Here is a 17,322-nt window from a genome sequence, read left to right as displayed (position 1 = left end):
TGATGTTTAAAGCAGGAACATCTGGGAAAATCCTGTTTCTGTTTTCCACCTTCCCAGAAATGCTTAAAGGTACTTTCAAAATATTTTACTCAAAGTATGTGCATTTGTGAGTTAAATGTTGGCACTCTAAATTATGAAAGGCAGCCTATTTATTTTGCTGTAATTTTCAGTAAAATTGCATTTATTGTCCTGTTAAATCAAATAAATATAATTTTAACAAAATATGAGCAAGTTACAGTTTTGCTGTGTTTTGCGTGCATATTACTAGTGTAAAAATAGCGCCTTTAGGGGCTCTTCACACAGATCGCGTTTCCATCCCATTTTGCTACATTTCTATTGTTTTTCTACGTAAACGCGCGCTGAACGTAAACGAGTCTCGCGTCTTTTAAAGCATCTCCAGGCCCGGCGCTGTGGGGGGCAAAAAGAATTCCTCTCATTCTTATCTCTTATCTTTGTTTCTGCTGCCAGAAGACACACATTCCCATATGCAATTGCAGTTGGAACTTTTGCCGTGTACCTTTGCTCCAAGCCATACCGGCGACCGTGACAACATGACCATTTCAGCTCACATAACCAAAGTGTTGCGTGCATTTGGAACTATGGCGTGTTGACGCCGCGGAACTTAGCAACGTTGCTCAACAAGTTAACATTTGGAATAATCAAATGATGTCACATCCGCTGTGAAGGTCTCCGTGGTAGTGTCGGATGCTCTCGAACACTGTCTGCTGAATCCTCATGCGCGTGCGGTCGTAACTTTGGACAGTGCGCGCTCAGTATTGGCTGCACGCGGGAGCTGGCGCGGAGGAGCAGCACGGTAATGAATGTGGATCTATCCGCCCTGTTCTGTTCGGGCATCATCTGCCACTCCGAGGTCGCGATATTAACGCCAGAAAAGTGCGATAGAGCCTTGACAGCATGATCCTTCTGTTCGGTGCATTAAATCCCCTGCTTTTCCTCATTGTCTTCGGACTGTATCCATCCATGGTAAGTTGATGTGATGAGTTGCAAGCTAAAAGATTTCAAGATACGGTATTTCTTGATTTTTGTTTCTCTGTGTGGGTATATCTGAAACAGACTGCATATGCTTTAGTGGGAAATAAATGATTTATTATTTAAAATTACAGCAAGTTGCCTACTGCAGATTCAAGGATGTAATTTGTTATAGAATTATTTGACATAATTTCATAGGGTCCTCTAACACTGGAGTCTGTATTATGCATCATATAAAATATATGTACGTGTTGTAGGAGGTCCACAGATAATAAACTTTGGTTTATTCAAGCATGAAGCACCATTTGTCTTTCCAGATGTTTTCCAGTTTTGCTAGGAATGCAGTGGTGAGTTACAAACAGATAAAGTGACATATTTTTTTAAAGTGGCAGATATCTATAAGCATTGGAAATGTGAATTTTGTAGATTGTTTTACATTGTTGCCAGTGTAGATTCATAGATGCATACTTATGATATGATTTTAATATGATTTTACCAGCCAGTGTACAATATAATGGTGTAATGATAAATTCTGGTCCACTGCCCAGCACAGTAAATAAGCAAAATAACCTGTCACTGTAAAAAAAAAAAAAAAAAAAAAAAAAACCTTAATAAAGGAAGCAATATAAAGCAATATTATTAATTAAATAAAATGTTTAAAAGTATTGATCAAATGGGCTCCACAAAAGTGAATAATCAAAATGAGAAACTGCATAGAACATAAAATATAACAACAAATTAAAAATTTCTATTGTTGCAAAACAACTTCCATTTTAATGAATAGTATTAAACATTTTTTTAATTAGATAAATTAACTAAGATATTTTTGATAATGCCGTATCAGATGATAAGCAAATTGTTTCCTTTGTTGGAAAGCCCAGTGCTTGTCTAATGACAGCATCACATGAATACTCATCACATAAACGTGACATAAATATTCATGGAGTAACTACAATGTAATGCACAGATGAAACCAGAAAAGGAAACAACAGTATGATCAGTTTAAGCCCAAATAAATGCACTAACCAACAAGTGACAACAAAATCAACAACAATGTAAATTAAACTGGCAAACGGTTAGACAATGCAACCATAATTATTCACGCCCCGGTGCACCCTGGGAAGGGTACGAATGGTATTGAAAGGAAATGGTTTATTTGCATTATATTGGATTTACTCAGTCGTATTCATTTTGAGTTGATTATAACCTTAACAAATAGATAATATATAAATAAAAATATTAATAAAATAAAAACTATCAAAATAAATTATAAAATAAAATATATTTATTTCTTTCCATGCAGCGTTTTCAAATAAAACTGCAAGACATTTTACTTGAAAGATACTTCTGCAGGAAAAAATAAATAAATCATGACAAGATGTAACAAGTGCTAAAATGAGTGAGGTGATGTGCGCTGTCCACACTGCCGTGGTGCTGAAGTGAACTTATCGCATACAGACATATGTCTGCATGGACTAGACAGTGAATAGCTTTTAGTCTGAACCATTTGTTTAACCATGACAACCCTCTACTTTGCGATTAAATCACTCGCATATGCGACTAAATCTTCACTCTGGGCAAAGAAATTATGTCTTATATTAGCGGCAGCCAATGGCTAATAAATTCTCAGATTTTACTCGCCAGTGTGTGAGTTGGAGGTATTTAGCACAGATATATTTTCACTCACCGAACACAGTTTGACTGAGTATGCGCTTCAGAGTTTCACTCTCTGTCAAGCGATCTGTGCTATTTTCCAGTTCATCTGAATGGATGTGCAACACACCTGTATTTAACATACCGTAAACTCTAGTGTGAGGGCACAAGACTCACCGTTGCCTTGTTTCACGGCCTGTGCGATTAATCGAAATCGAATCGAAATCACCATTTGAGACGTTGCGATTTGCTAATCGCAAAAGCCTGCGATGTGGACGCGATATTACTCTGTTTCGGAGCATATGCATGACTGCCAGCCTTACTAACCAATACAGTGAGCGAACCTCAGTTCTCCCCAATCAGCACTGCTCTAGGCCGTAAACGGCCACCATTAATTTTTTTTTTTGTTTTTGTTTTTTTATAAAAAACGAAAGCGAGAGAGAGACAGAGTGGGATTAAAACTAAGCAAGGTTTGCAAATTAAGCAAATTAAAACTAAAGAAAAACGTTATGTAACATAAGCTTCGAAACAACAGACAACGAACAAAAAAAGGTAATTTGCAAGAGCTGCGTCACAATGCATATCAAGAGCATCGCTTATTGCATGTTCGCTATTCACAAATCAGAAAATCGCACACACAGCCTATGTCTTTGAATGCTTCTCATACTCGCTCCTCTCTTCCCCACGCGGTGCGGATCCCGCGTCACGGACGAGCCGTTCACACTTGCCGCACTCATGAAGCCTGTTTCGTAACGCTCGGTAATATTCGCGCGCGGCCCTGCACCGCAAATCTCCACGGGCGCAACTGGCAGTACGGATGAGGCTTGACGCACGCGCGCAACCTGTCGACTCGCGCCTGGCTCCGCGTTTAAAACGAATGTAAATTCAGTCTAACTGCTTGCTAATTTCACTTGGATTAAATTAAACATTCAGCACATTTTCCACTTGTTCTTAAAATCCCAAATACTATGTAACATATATAATACTTTAATAATTGACTAAAGAAATAAGTTCTTCATTATATATATATATATATATAAGAACCCCTACCAAACCACAGTTGAAATATTAAATATTATATATATTTCCTATTGAAATAATTCCAAAAACAAAAATGAATTTTGTAATGGTTTAATGGAAGCTGTAAGAATTTTTTTCAGCAGGGTAATGATACTCGTACTGTGCTGCACATTATTGACAATATTGAGCTGAAGGCCTGAAGCTTGATTTTGCTAATTTAAAGTCGCAAATCAGATCGCAATATCTGTCAAAAAAAATCGCATTTAGATATTTTTCACACCTATTTCACACAGACGCAGAGAGAGAGGTAATTTATATTCTTTGTTGTATTTTCCTGTTAAAATAGCTTTTAAGAACTCTTCGGTAGTGGGCGGAGCTAATGCGCAAAGGGCAATGTCATTGGCTGGCCCTTTCTTATTATCGTTTTGATTTCAGAAAATCAGTTAGAGCGAGCCACACAAACTGATTAATATTCATGAATCCAGCAATGTGCTGCAAAATGATTAATTACAATTAATCACATCCGAAATAAAAGTTTTTGTTTACATAATATATGTGTGTACTTTTTATATTTATTATGTATATAAAAATACACACACATGCATGTAAATATTTAAGAAAAATATGTTGTTTATATATGAAATATATTTTTATATAATATAAATTATATGAATATAAATATACACATGTAAATATATGTAAATATTTTCAAAATATATACTGTATGTGTGTATTTATACATAATAAATATATACAGTACACACACATTAATTATGTAAAGACTTCTATTTTGGATGCAATTAATTGCGATTAATCGTTTGATATATTATATATATATTATAATCAGTCTGGCAAATGAACTTAAAAATTTACTAGCCAATGGTGATTCAATTGTCAAGGTGTCCGTAGAGGGTTGCATGAAACAACTTAGCTAGTAGTTCTGAGCCGGCTTTTTGACCTCTCCATGTAAAGTCTTCAGAAAGTCTTCAGAAGGTTCATAAATAAACACACAAAAAATTACAAATCCCCCATGACCCCCAGCAATGTTTGAGCTGTTTTACTATGAAACTGAATGGACGTTAGCGTAATGGGCTTCTAAATACATTGTTGTTGCTTGTGGGATGAGTGATTCATGATGATTAATTTGACATGCTAAAATGTACTTTTTATGATGACAAATTGCATTACACACCTACGGGATACAGCTTTCTAATGTCAGTGGAGGGATACATAATAATACAAACCTTCACCTCATTTAGCATTCAGGGTTTAGTTTTATAGCAGGACAGTTTTTGCATGAGTTTGAATGGAAAAGTCAATTCAGTCATGTATTGATCCATTGTCATTACATTTCTTAACGTGGTGTTGTGAATCAGGGTTATTATAGTTCACAAAACACTAAAATCATAAACATTTTCACTACCTGAAATAAAATAAAATATACAAAAACATTTAATTTCAGCCAGTTGCCAAGGAAACATCTGGTCAACTTGATCTACTAAAATAACTAAAACAGAGATAGTAATTAATTAGACATATTTAAAAAAATTAAAAAAAAGGCAAAAACACAACAAAATAGCAAAAACTTTAAAATAAAAAATGTAATAAATACAGAATACAACAATAAAAACTAATTAAAAATATTAATAAGAAAATACTGTATCTCAATGATACTAAAATAACACTGTTGTAAATATCTTTCATAATCTGACCTAGAATACATCCAAAATATTGATGTAGCCTATATGTGACATTCATAAAAGATATCCAGAGCATAGCTGGCTTCATGAAATCACAATAGATATGTTTGCTGACTATCTACTTTTCTAATCCGAACATTGCGAACAAAAACAAATGAATAAAAGTCCCCGCATACACATGTATTTTCATTTACCTTTGCAATACCGATAACCATGGTACACACACACATGATGAATGAAATAAACCGTCATACCCTTACAATAAATAATAAATCTGCTATGCACGAACACCGCCACACCCTCACTTTGTACTCTAAAGATTCATTGCTGAGACTTTATAAAGATGGCTGATAATGAATGAAATCCTTTGGTTTATCTTTCTATGCCTCGCTAGCTTTCAGAATGTACTCAGATATGGAGATATAGTCTAGAGGTCAGAGGACAAGAAAGCAAGAGTAAGCAAGCCACAGAAAGGGAGAGAGAAAAAATAATTGCAATTTCTATAAGCAGCAGGCTAAGCATTTTAATTTTCAAACAGGTGTTGTTGATATCAGCACTTGAAACAAAGCACAGCAGAGCCTAATACTAGCGAGAACAAAAGATTAGAGGGACTGTTTTCTCTGCTTTGTATTTAATTATCACAGTACAAATATCATGAACCCCTGTATTTAGTGTGTGAGCAACACACACAAATGAACTATTTGAATTTAGTCATAACAGACACTGTTACATGATGATTTCCACCATCAGGACAGAAATGGGAGCCCATTTAAAAGACATGATCATCAGTACCTGTATGGTCAATGTATATTCTTCCATGCTCTGTAGTGATATATTCTACATTTTAAAACATCTCTCTCTGTCTGGATGGCGTGCACAATTTGTTTCCATCTTAACTTGACATAGTTGACAGATAACTTGAAGTTGACATACTCTGTGTGACTGTAAAAGAATCCATCATTTCATAACTGAAGTGCTTTAAAGTGAGTTTACTGCTGATGTTGTAATGTCCTGTACATGTATAACTGCCTTACACTGCATTTATCATAAATTACTCTATTTAAAAAAATATTGCAATTCAAAATAGAAGCAATTTCACGTTTAGACAGGCTGTCAGTCTGTGCATTAGTGGTGGGGATTTTTTCAGTCACTCTTAATGCAAGTTATATCGTTTCATCGGTTGGTGGTGACACGTGACCAACTTTCACTCAAACAATTTGTTCAAAACACGGATTCATTCAGAAACATCACTGAATTATACACTTAACGATTCATTCAAAAAACACCAGTTCATTTAGGAATGGAACTAGTGGCCATCTTTATGAGCGAGTCAATTGATTCACTCAACCGATTTGTTTAAAACACCAGTTCATTCAGGATCGAAAGATGTGATGGTCTTTATGAGTGAGTCATCATTCATTCAACTGATTCATTCAAAGCTCTAATTCATTTAGGAATGAAATAGTGGCTGCCTTTACAAACAAGTCACCGTTCATTCATTTAAAACAGATTAATTCAGAATCAAAACAAGTTACCATCTTTATGAATGAGTAACTTATCATTCGTTCACTTAATTCTTTAAAAGCACATACATTTTTGTATAACAGCAATGTCAAACTTCCAAAAAAAAAAAAAAAAATCATCTTTGGAGAAGAAAATGTTTTTTAAGAAATTGAAATGTGACAGCGGTAGGAAAAAAATAATAAGAGGCGGAGGCAGTCAAGGATGGCAACAATAAAATCAGTGTGTGCACATGAATTGAGGACATGGGATGCCTCTGTCCTCAGCTTATCTTTTTCCTCCTCTCAAGTGAATCCACAAAACCTCCCCATCGTTTCTCCATCCTGTCTTTTCACTATTCCAATTCTTTCTTCCTGTATTGTTTTTGTAAATTTTTTAAGCCCTGCTTGTATTTGTGGATCCGTTGAGTGCACAGTTACACGTCTCGCACATCAACTCTCAGACTCGACTGTACAAATTATACATCAAAGCTGGGGAATTGGATCAGTTACAGCGCAAGTGGATTAGAGCTAGAGAACACTGGCATTATTGTGACTGACAGGGACACGCCCACTTTATGATGTCACAGGCACTCGGGTCTAGTATTAGACAGATTTCCAATAGATAAAAAAGGGTTTATGATGTGGTCTCCTTGGCTTTTCAGTCCACCTAAGCAATTTATTTCATTCATCTCCAGAGAAACTACTGTCTGGGGGGAATGGCACGCCTGCTTGACTGTTATAGTCCGCAAAAACTCTTTAACAGTTAGCAAGGCCTTCGTGTGCTTCATATAAATGACAATCGTGGGTTTTAGCATTCGTACCGTAGCCTTGTTGTTAAAGGTGATCTAAAGGCTGCACAAGAAGAAGAATTTACAACAACATTCCTTTGAATTCGCTCAGTGGATAAAATCTGTCATATTTACCTGCCTACAGCACAATAAAATAAATGAGTTCAATGATAAGTAAAAGGGACAGTTCACACCAAAATAATAATAATAAAAAAATCTGTTTCTCACCCTCATGTCAGTCCAAACCAGTTTGACTTTTTTTCTGCCGTAGCTTAAATCTTTCAAGCTTCAAAAAGGACACAAAAGCACCAAAAAAGCAATCCATATGACTCTTTTGAAGTCATATTGTGTGACAGCTTTGTGCAACAAATAGATGGAAATCCACTGAAAATCTTGACATCTGCCCTAGATTTCCCTGACATTTTCATGAAAAGTAGCAATGTCCAATCTATAAACAAATAATTTTTTTGATTTGGATGCTTTTATTGAAACGCCTGATCCAGTTTCATTATGAATCAGACAGACATGTACTTGTAATAGATGTAAATTCCTGTCTGTTTTTTGCCCAGAGCTATTGTCCAATTTAGGAAACTTTGGAATAAGGCAATTAAGGAACATGGACCTCTTCAAAGTACTTTTAAGACGCTTTTGTATGCTTTTTGAGGCATTAATGTACCTGTTCTTTCTAACTGCATGAAACAATCTTCTCTTCCGAGCAGAAGAAGGTCATACTGTCAAAGTCATATGTCATACTGTTTTGAAAAGACATCAGGATGAGTGAATGATGACAGAATTGTAATTTTTTGGGTGAACTAGTCTTTTAAAGTATGTGTGTGTGTGTGCGCCTCTACAGACGATTGGTCCCAAGGAAGGATGGCAGGTGTATAGTTCAGCACAGGATGCTGATGGACGCTGTATCTGCACTGTGGTCGCACCGGAACAAAACCTCTGCTCCAGGGATGCCAAGAGCAGACAGCTCCGACAGCTGCTGGAGAAGGTCTCATGCAGAAACACACACATTTTATTGCGCTTCTTTATTTGTCTGACGTATATATATATATATATATCATACTGTATACTGGAGAAATATTTACAGTACACACACATTACCGTTCAAAAGTTTGGGGTCAATAAGTCTTTTTCAAAGAAATAAATACTTTTATTTAGCAATAAATAAAATGCATTAAATCAAGCAAAAATAAAAACTCAAACAAACAATTAAAAATAAAACCAAATAAACACCAAAAAATCCAACTTTCTATTCATCAAAAAATCCACAAAAAATGCTAAGCAGCCCTACTGTTTTCAAAATTGATAAAAATAAGTGTTTCTTGAGCAGAAAATCAACATTACATTGATTTCTGAAGGATCATTTGACACTAAAGAATGGAGTAATGATGCTGAAAATTCAGCTTTGACAGGAATAAATTACATTTTAAAACGCATTATAACTGAAAGTTCTACATTTTACTATTTCAAAGTTTTACTGTTTTACTCTATTTTTGATCAAATAAATGCAGCATTAGTGAGCTAAAGTTTTTGGTGAGCAAAAGCTTCTTACCTACCAAAAAATCTTACCAACCCCAAACCTTTGAATGGTAGTGCATATATACACACACTTACTACTCTAATGCTATTTTTGCAACTGAATACTCAAGATATTTAATGTTATAAGAATATTTCTGTCTTAATGTTCTCACTCATTAAAGGGTGAAAAACTGTCTTTTGGAAACTTAATGGCCAAACAAAACGGCACACTAAAGTCATGAAATTCACATTCTTTCTTAGTTTTATATTGCTAGCACATGCATTGTGAAAATAATTAGAATATTCAAAACATCACAAAACCTAGTAATAGCATAAGTTTTTTTTTTTCCTCTCTGCATTTCTTCTTGCTTTCAGTTCTTTCGAACAACACACACACAGGCATCATTTGGCTAGTATACATTGAGTGGATAACTAATGTACTGTTTTGCCTCAGGGACTCACACAGTTCAGGAGCTATTGTAGCCTGCCACTAGTACTGACATAAACAAACTGTCAGGATTAGAGACCTGTTTTGTTATGTCTTGCCCATGGTTTTTGTTCCTGTTTGTCCTTATTTGGTCATGTTCCTGTCCTCGTTTAGTTTGATTATGTTCTATTGATGTCACCTGTGTTCCCCTGATTGCCCTTTGTTTAAAAGTCCTAGTCTGTTCAGTTTGTGTTGGTCAGGTCTACTTGTTATTTATGTGTTTGCTCAAGCACCTATTGTGGATTATCTCATTTGTTTCTTTGATTAAAGACAGTTCTTGTTTACTCGTGCTTCCTCAACAGCATGACGTGGGACACACAGACATACTTTTGCTCTTTCTTTCTCTCAGTCTTTCAGTCACACGTTATTCTCCTCCCCCATCGATTTTATCCTTTTTTATCCATCTCATTCCCACTTAGGACCTTTAAACCCACACACACACAAGGAAAAAGAAAAAGTGCTGATGGATGCTTCAGCTGTGTTCACAAGAGGCTGATTTTATGCAGGTCATTAATACCTGATTTTATGATAAATGATACATGCCTCGATCCAGCGGGAGCCTGACTGCCGTTAATATTGATATGTACATTTATTAACGCCTCCATTTTCCCTATAGCCTGAAAAACAGTCAGGGCCTACAGAGGACGCCTCTCATTCATGATTTATGGATTTCTGCTTTTCTTGCGCCCCAGTCAAGGTAGCTAATCAGAACGTTTGACGGGGACAAACACAGTGAGATTGGAGCCACTGTAAAGGTTTTTTTTTTTTTTTTTTTTTTCAGTTCCTTTTTAAAGATTCATTAATTGTAGTCAGTTTATCCATAACTTATGCAAAGAAACATATCTTTGGAAAGTGCTTCCCATTAAGTCTTACAGAGACCTGCTGAGGTTGAAAGGATGGATCACACAATAATAAATTCATCTACTCACCCTCATGAAGCCCAAGTAACGTATTGTTTTCCATAAAAAATGGTGACCAGTTGCTGAAACTGTCTATTGATTATAATTTACTGGTGTAAAATTTAAAATATCATGGATTATTTAACATCTACAATGCAGTTCAATTGTTTGGGGTCAGTAAGATTTTGTGTGTGTGTATATATATATATATAAACAAATATATATTTATTTAATACAGTAAAAACAATACAATATATATATATATATTATATATTTGTAAAAGAGGTATCTTATGCTCAACAAGGTTGTATTTATTTAATACAGTAAAAACAATACAATTATAAAATATTAATACAATTTAAAATAACTGTTTTCTATTTGAATATATTTTAAAATGTAACTTATTCCTGTGATGGCAAAGCTGAATTTACAGCAGCCATTACTCCAGTCTTCATGGTCACATGATCCTTCAGAAATCATTTTAATATGCTGATTTGCTGCTCAGTAAATATTAATTATTATTATTATCAATGTTAAATACAGTTATGCTGTTTTTATTATGATTTTATTTATTACTATTATTTATTTTTATGTATTTATTTACTTACTTTTTATTTATTTATTTATTTCACTACAACCCCTCTGACCCCTAGCTTTATCTTCCTAACTTGTGGTGTTGTGACACAGGTGCAGAACATGTCTCAATCAATTGAAGTCCTGAATCTGCGTACACAGCGCGATTTCCAGTACGTCATGAAAATGGAAAATCAAATGAAAGGGTTACGGACCAAGTTCCGGCAAATTGAAGAGGACAGGAAAACTACAATGGCTAGAAACTTTAAGGTACAAAACATAATAATTAACAAAAAATATTATATGTGTTATGTCAAAAGATGAAATATATGTATAATAGAATTTTACTATAACCACAAAATGAAAGGCGTTTTATTGCTAAACATTGTCTCAATAATTGAACCACAATCTGAAAGGCGCGCGGATTCGCTAAACATTATGAAATCAACTGAAAAAGGGGGTGCAAAAGGTTACGGCACCTGATTTAACTGTGTGGTGTTGTGCTACAGGAAACTTTTAAGGTCATTTTTATAGGTTACAGACAACTGCTGCTGGAAAGGGCGTTGTTATGTCATTGCTTTTACTATAACCACATAATGAAAGGCGTTTTATTTACTAAACATTATTTATTGGGACCAACGTGCAAAGTGTAACAACATCTGTGTGGGTGTGTGTCTACAGGAGCTGAATGATCGTATGGATGAACTCCAGCCATTGATTCCTGTGCTAGAGCAGTACAAAACAGATGCTAAGCTGATCTCACAGTTCAAAGAGGAAATCAGGAATCTGTCTGCCGTGCTAACGGGCATCCAGGAAGAGCTGGGAGCTTATGACTACGAGCAGCTCTATCAGAGAGTCCTCAGCTTGGACAGCCGTCTACGAAACTGCATGAGTAAACTCAGTAAGTTAGTATAATCCACAGTATGCACAGTTTTAAAGAGACCATATTCTGCTACAGTTTTATTTCATTTTGATAGATCGTTTAAAGATACAGTGGTAAATGTTTTATCTAAATATGTAACTGACCTCTGCTGTGATTGACTGAACTTTTCAGTGAATGACCAACAAGCCTAATTGGTTTCAGGCTCACCTGCTCCAATGAGATTCTTAAGCGGCATTTATATCTAGCTCATTTAAAAGCATGGAGATGGAAGTGAAGCAATGTTAATAAAATGCAGGGATTTAACTGTAGTTGGACTGTCTCAATGTGATGTCTCAGTGAAAAAAAAAATTATATATATATATATATATATATATATATATATATATATATATATATATATATTCTGCCCACAACAAAAAAAAAAACAGAAATCACAGATTTACCTCCAACTGCAGTTTTTCTGTAGTGGATATTTAATTAGTTAATTGCAATTAAATGACAATGTGTTTTTAACAGTCCTCAAATGACACCTGGGATTCTGAAGATGAAGTGCTAAAAAGCCTTACAATGTTAATAAGTTGGTTAGGCAAATTCAACAGATGTTCCAATATGTTATTAATATCTCTGATAATTACATCCTAGCATTGGGGATTGGATGCACTAAGCTAGTACATCATTAAGAGTTGCTGTTGTTTTCCACATGCACTGAAAGCAACAGTCTTTAGAAGGCATGAAATTGCTTCTACGGAATCAGCCATTCGAAAAAGAGAAGATGATGATATTAAAATAAAGAATTTTTTTTCCCCCAGCATGTGGGAAATTAATGAAAATCACTGGCCCTGTGACTATAAAGACATCTGGAACGCGGTTTGGCGCATGGATGACCGACCCTCTTGCATCTACAAGAAATAACCGGGTGAGTTCTGGAGTGGACAGCGCCACTCTTCAGTCTGATGAATGTTCTGCCATATACAGTACCTGATTAATCTTCTTCCTCCCCAGGATTACTAACACCCACTTTCAACCAGGTGCAAAATAATTTTGTGTGCCGCTCATCTACTTACTTTAATTTCACTTTGTAATATTCCCACAGGTTTGGTATATGGACACTTACACCAACAGCAAGGTGGTTCGAGAGTACAAAAGCATCGCAGACTTTATCTCTGGCTTGGAATCGCGAACCTATTACCTTCCCTTTAAATGGGCTGGAACCAACCACGTGGTCTACAATGGCTCTCTGTACTACAACAAGGAGCAGAGCAACATCATTGTCAAATACAGCTTCGAGACCGGACGGGTTCTCGCCCAGCGTGCCTTGGAGTACGCCGGCTTCCACAATGTCTATCCCTACACCTGGGGAGGCTTCTCGGACATCGACCTGATGGCGGACGAGCTGGGTTTGTGGGCTGTATATGCCACTAATCAGAACGCAGGAAACATTGTGATTTCTCAGTTAGAACCGCAGACGCTGGAAGTTCTCCAGACGTGGAACACGGAATACTCCAAAAGGAACGCAGGCGAGTCATTCATGATCTGCGGCACGCTATACATTACCAATTCCCACCTGACCGGAGCCAAGGTGTATTATTCCTACAACACAAAGACCTCGACGTATGAGTACATTGACATCCCGTTCCACAACCAGTACTTTCACATCTCCATGCTCGACTACAACGCTCGAGAACGGGCGCTTTACGCCTGGAACAATGGACATCAGGTCATTTTCAACGTCACGCTTTTTCATGTCATCAAAACCGAAGACGACTCCTAATGGACTTATGGATAAAAGAAAGAAGGACAAATCAGTTTGAATTTATGCTGTTATTTTCTACTCATTCTTTTCCCAAAGTAAATGAGATATATTGCCTTTACTTCACCATAGACTGCAGTCTGAGTCAAACATCATCTTGCTGTGACTGATGACACATGAAGACTTGATGATGCAACGCCATTACAAACAAAATGATTTTGAAGTTCTTTTATTCATCTGCTCATAGCTGCTCTGAAAGTTGGGCCTTACTTGCAATATTTCACAACGTGAGCCACAGACGGATTGCTCTACTGCATGAATGTCTGATTCTTTTGCCAATTGTTATCCGTTATGTGGTCTTTGTATATCAGAAATTCCATTTTCTCATATAGTGACGTGTTTTTGGCGACTTTGATTTCCCCAGACTCTCCTGGTAATCTAATGTTGTGTCAAGTTTAGTTGTACAAACTGTAGAGCCCTGAATATGAACCTATGTAAACGATTGTAAAATTCATTGTCACTGTGAGAGGAAATATTTTATATTAAATCTAGAACAAAACAATAAATCAACTGGAACCAAGCCACAAATCTACATCCATAAATGTAAACAACAGAACAGAAAAGGGCCGTGTGCGACAGAACAATTTCGTGGGAATTCAGCCTGAAATCAGAGGGGGTTATAATGAGGTCATTTGCTGATGATTGTGACAAGCCAGACTGCGGTTGCATTTGAATGACTTTGAATGCTGTCCTTTGGCATTTTCAATCAAGATCAAGGGCACATGAGCTGGAAGGGGATGATTCCAACTCCTCTCTGCAATTTCCTCTCCCTTCGTATCTGCTAGGGCACTGGGAATTTAAATGCACTTTTACCACCATCAATTCTGCGCTGGGAATAGATCACCCATAGGGATTTACTACTGCTGTTTCCTCTTATCATGAATATTTCTTGCGACATAGTCTTGCAGCATATCTGCTAGCAGAAAGTTTAAATAGCTTTTTAGCTTTGATGTTTAGGGAATTTTTTTTATTTTTTCCAAACTTAATTTTAAGTAATTTTAAGTATTTTTTTTAACTTGGAGAACTATTCATTTAAAGCTGAAAATGCAATATTTTTCCTATATTTCTACCCCTGCAATATCTGTGAAACAGTCACCTGCCGATTTCAGTTTAGGCAACGGAGTGTATTTTGTTCCACACTGCAGCTCATTTAAAATTCCAGAGAATGTGTGAAAAAAAATGAAAACTTCTGTGGGATGCCATACTATTTCTATTCTCCATCCTTTCACAGATATTTTTAGATCCATTTTACTCCTTTCTCTGTAACCCACTAGAAAAACTTGCCCGTGGAGGAATCTCAAATCCTTTTATATCAATCCCATGAGACTTATATCCACAAAGAGACATTAAATTCACTGAGAGGTCCACTTTACTATTTTATAGTATTATTGAGCAATATTCATATTCAGACATTTAGTTCTAGCCTTACTTGGGACTTCATATTTGCAAACTTTTTCAGACAACAAATTTGCAGAAAACTTTAGTCACATGAAAATTATTCTGATCTCTCCAAAGTAACTTGTCACAAAAATTAAACTTTGAGTCTAAATAAAAATCAGTAGCACAGAATTCCCATCATCTTTTCATGAAATGCAATCATACTTTAAATCTATTCTTCATCCAAGTAATTTGTTCAAGCTTTCTCTCCATTAACTAGTCGAGAAATGAAGGCTGAGTTTAAAAAGAAAAATAATGACGCAAAATAAAAGGAACAAACTTCTGACTTTTCAGTGAATTTTAGAAACCGTTCTTATTTTATTGGGTTTTCTTGCACAGATTTAAAAAACTGGGTCAATTATACAATAATAAGAAAAAACCAATCTGGCTTTCGCTCCTTTCCTGAAAGACATCTGCCTGCAACACTGATCTAAGACATCTGTCTGTAGCTTGAGCTGATAGCATATGTCCTTAACGCTGAACTGGCTTTCGTCTAATTCAGAAAGATCATTACTTATGTGATTATGTAAATGAATTTGAATATGGCAGGGCTGCTGTAGTTTGAGTCTCACGTTTGTGAGTGTCACATCTACACTAGAAAGACATAAACTTCTTGAAGTGCTGCTGTTTCTTGAAGGAGCTTCTGGCCCTCTGAGCCACCAATTAAAAGGCAGAAAGTGTTCAGCTAGACATTTTATGTCTCAAATGTTTTTCTTTAACAGCAGGCTTATATCCCAGCAGGAAGTTCAGATCACACAATACATCTGATGGTCGACTTGATTTTCGATTAAAGGAATTTGCTTTTATTGAGGAAAATGGCCAATTACTAGTTTAATCACATTGGTTTTAAAGTTCTAAGCTTATGATATGCAGCATCACCAGACATTACAGGTTATTTCATAATCGTACTGTTTGTATTAGGCCTGGCAATTAATTATAATTGCCAAAAAACTCATTAAGAAAAAACATTACATTATTATATATGACTAAACATAAACTCACAGTTGAGTTTGTCAGTTTGTTTGAGTTAGGTGATTTTTGTATGGATCTGTTTTTTTGCTTTCTTCATTGTTTGTATAATTAGCTGCACTAAATTAATGTTAAATTCACAGCCCTAGAAGGTATATTCATGACACTGATAATTTGCTTTTATCCCCAAAATCCCAACAGCTCTAGAGAGAATTCAACACAATTTGACAAAAAAAATAAAAAAAGGTGAAAGCCATGCAAGCCTCATGATACATGTTCAAACTCAATTCCTCACCGCATTATGAATGCAGAGCGGTATTTACTGAACAACCTTTGATTATTTCCCCACACAAGCCTAGCATTCCAATATTGCTTTTCACCATCTTGTCACTGGCCCAAACTAAAGCCAAGAGTTATTTAACCAGCACATCAACAGCAGCCTGCATTTCATTTCACACTGAAAAGAGTAACAAAAAAAAAAAACAGCTGATTTCCATATCAATCATGGTAACCTGTTATTTCTCTATGTACTTGAGTGTGTGTGTAAGGTGTGATCCGTTTCACACAGCTCCCCAGTGTTGTATTATTGGTATTCTTTATGATTCCTCCACTGCTTGTGTGTCGCCCAGTGCTATGTTAGGAAATGTAAAGCCCCCCCAACAAAGGCACATCAAATCTTTGTGAAGGATCTTTGAAATGGAGAGAGGTAAGCGCCTGAGGGAAAGGTTTTCCACTGCCATGAATTTCAATAAAGACGCAAGGGGAAAAGACACGGTACAATCAGCACAACTCCACAGTCCATTTCTGCCTAATCAGGTCACATCGAAAATAACAGTGTCAGATTAATATTCTCTCCCTCGATGTCCAATTACTGCATATTCCACAAAAAATTCCAATTATTATACTTATCACTGTGGTTTCTTAACGGTCTTTACGTGCCAGCAGGCCACGTTCCTTACCCTTGAGTTTTCCGCCAATGATTAGAATGTGAGATTACTGTCGTGAAAACACCACATAGACTAACTGGTGAAGCATCATCAAGAGACATAAAATGGACATGAATCAAGTTGGCGGGTGACACTCT

The 17,322-nt window shown here is 36.0% G+C and overlaps 1 protein-coding gene across 1 annotated transcript; it reads left to right on the top strand.

The window, feature by feature from the left end:
- The first annotated feature begins 541 nt into the window (after window positions 1-541).
- LOC109101902 (noelin-3-like) lies at window positions 542-15,137 on the top strand. Its single transcript, XM_019115260.2, has 6 exons — window positions 542-984; window positions 8,507-8,650; window positions 11,254-11,409; window positions 11,821-12,040; window positions 12,832-12,938; window positions 13,116-15,137. Exons 1-6 carry the CDS (start codon window positions 916-918, stop codon window positions 13,791-13,793), a joined length of 1,374 nt encoding a protein of 457 aa, XP_018970805.1. The 5' UTR covers window positions 542-915; the 3' UTR covers window positions 13,794-15,137.
- Window positions 15,138-17,322: the final 2,185 nt, after the last annotated feature.

The sequence above is a fragment of the Cyprinus carpio genome, chromosome A24, assembly GCF_018340385.1.
Source record: "Cyprinus carpio isolate SPL01 chromosome A24, ASM1834038v1, whole genome shotgun sequence".
In the NCBI taxonomy this organism is placed as follows: domain Eukaryota; kingdom Metazoa; phylum Chordata; class Actinopteri; order Cypriniformes; family Cyprinidae; genus Cyprinus; species Cyprinus carpio.
The sequence above is the reverse complement of the archived record's forward strand: the minus strand, read 5'-3'. Positions and strand labels throughout refer to the sequence as shown.

Excerpts from the sequence above, each read along its gene's own strand:
- LOC109101902 (XM_019115260.2), top strand. The coding sequence starts at position 916 with ATGATCCTTCTGTTCGGTGCATTAAATCCCCTGCTTTTCCTCATTGTC. Across the intron at positions 985-8,506 it reads TCGGACTGTATCCATCCATG|ACGATTGGTCCCAAGGAAGG; the intron begins GTAAGTTGATGT and ends GCGCCTCTACAG. Across the intron at positions 11,410-11,820 it reads CAATGGCTAGAAACTTTAAG|GAGCTGAATGATCGTATGGA; the intron begins GTACAAAACATA and ends GTGTGTCTACAG.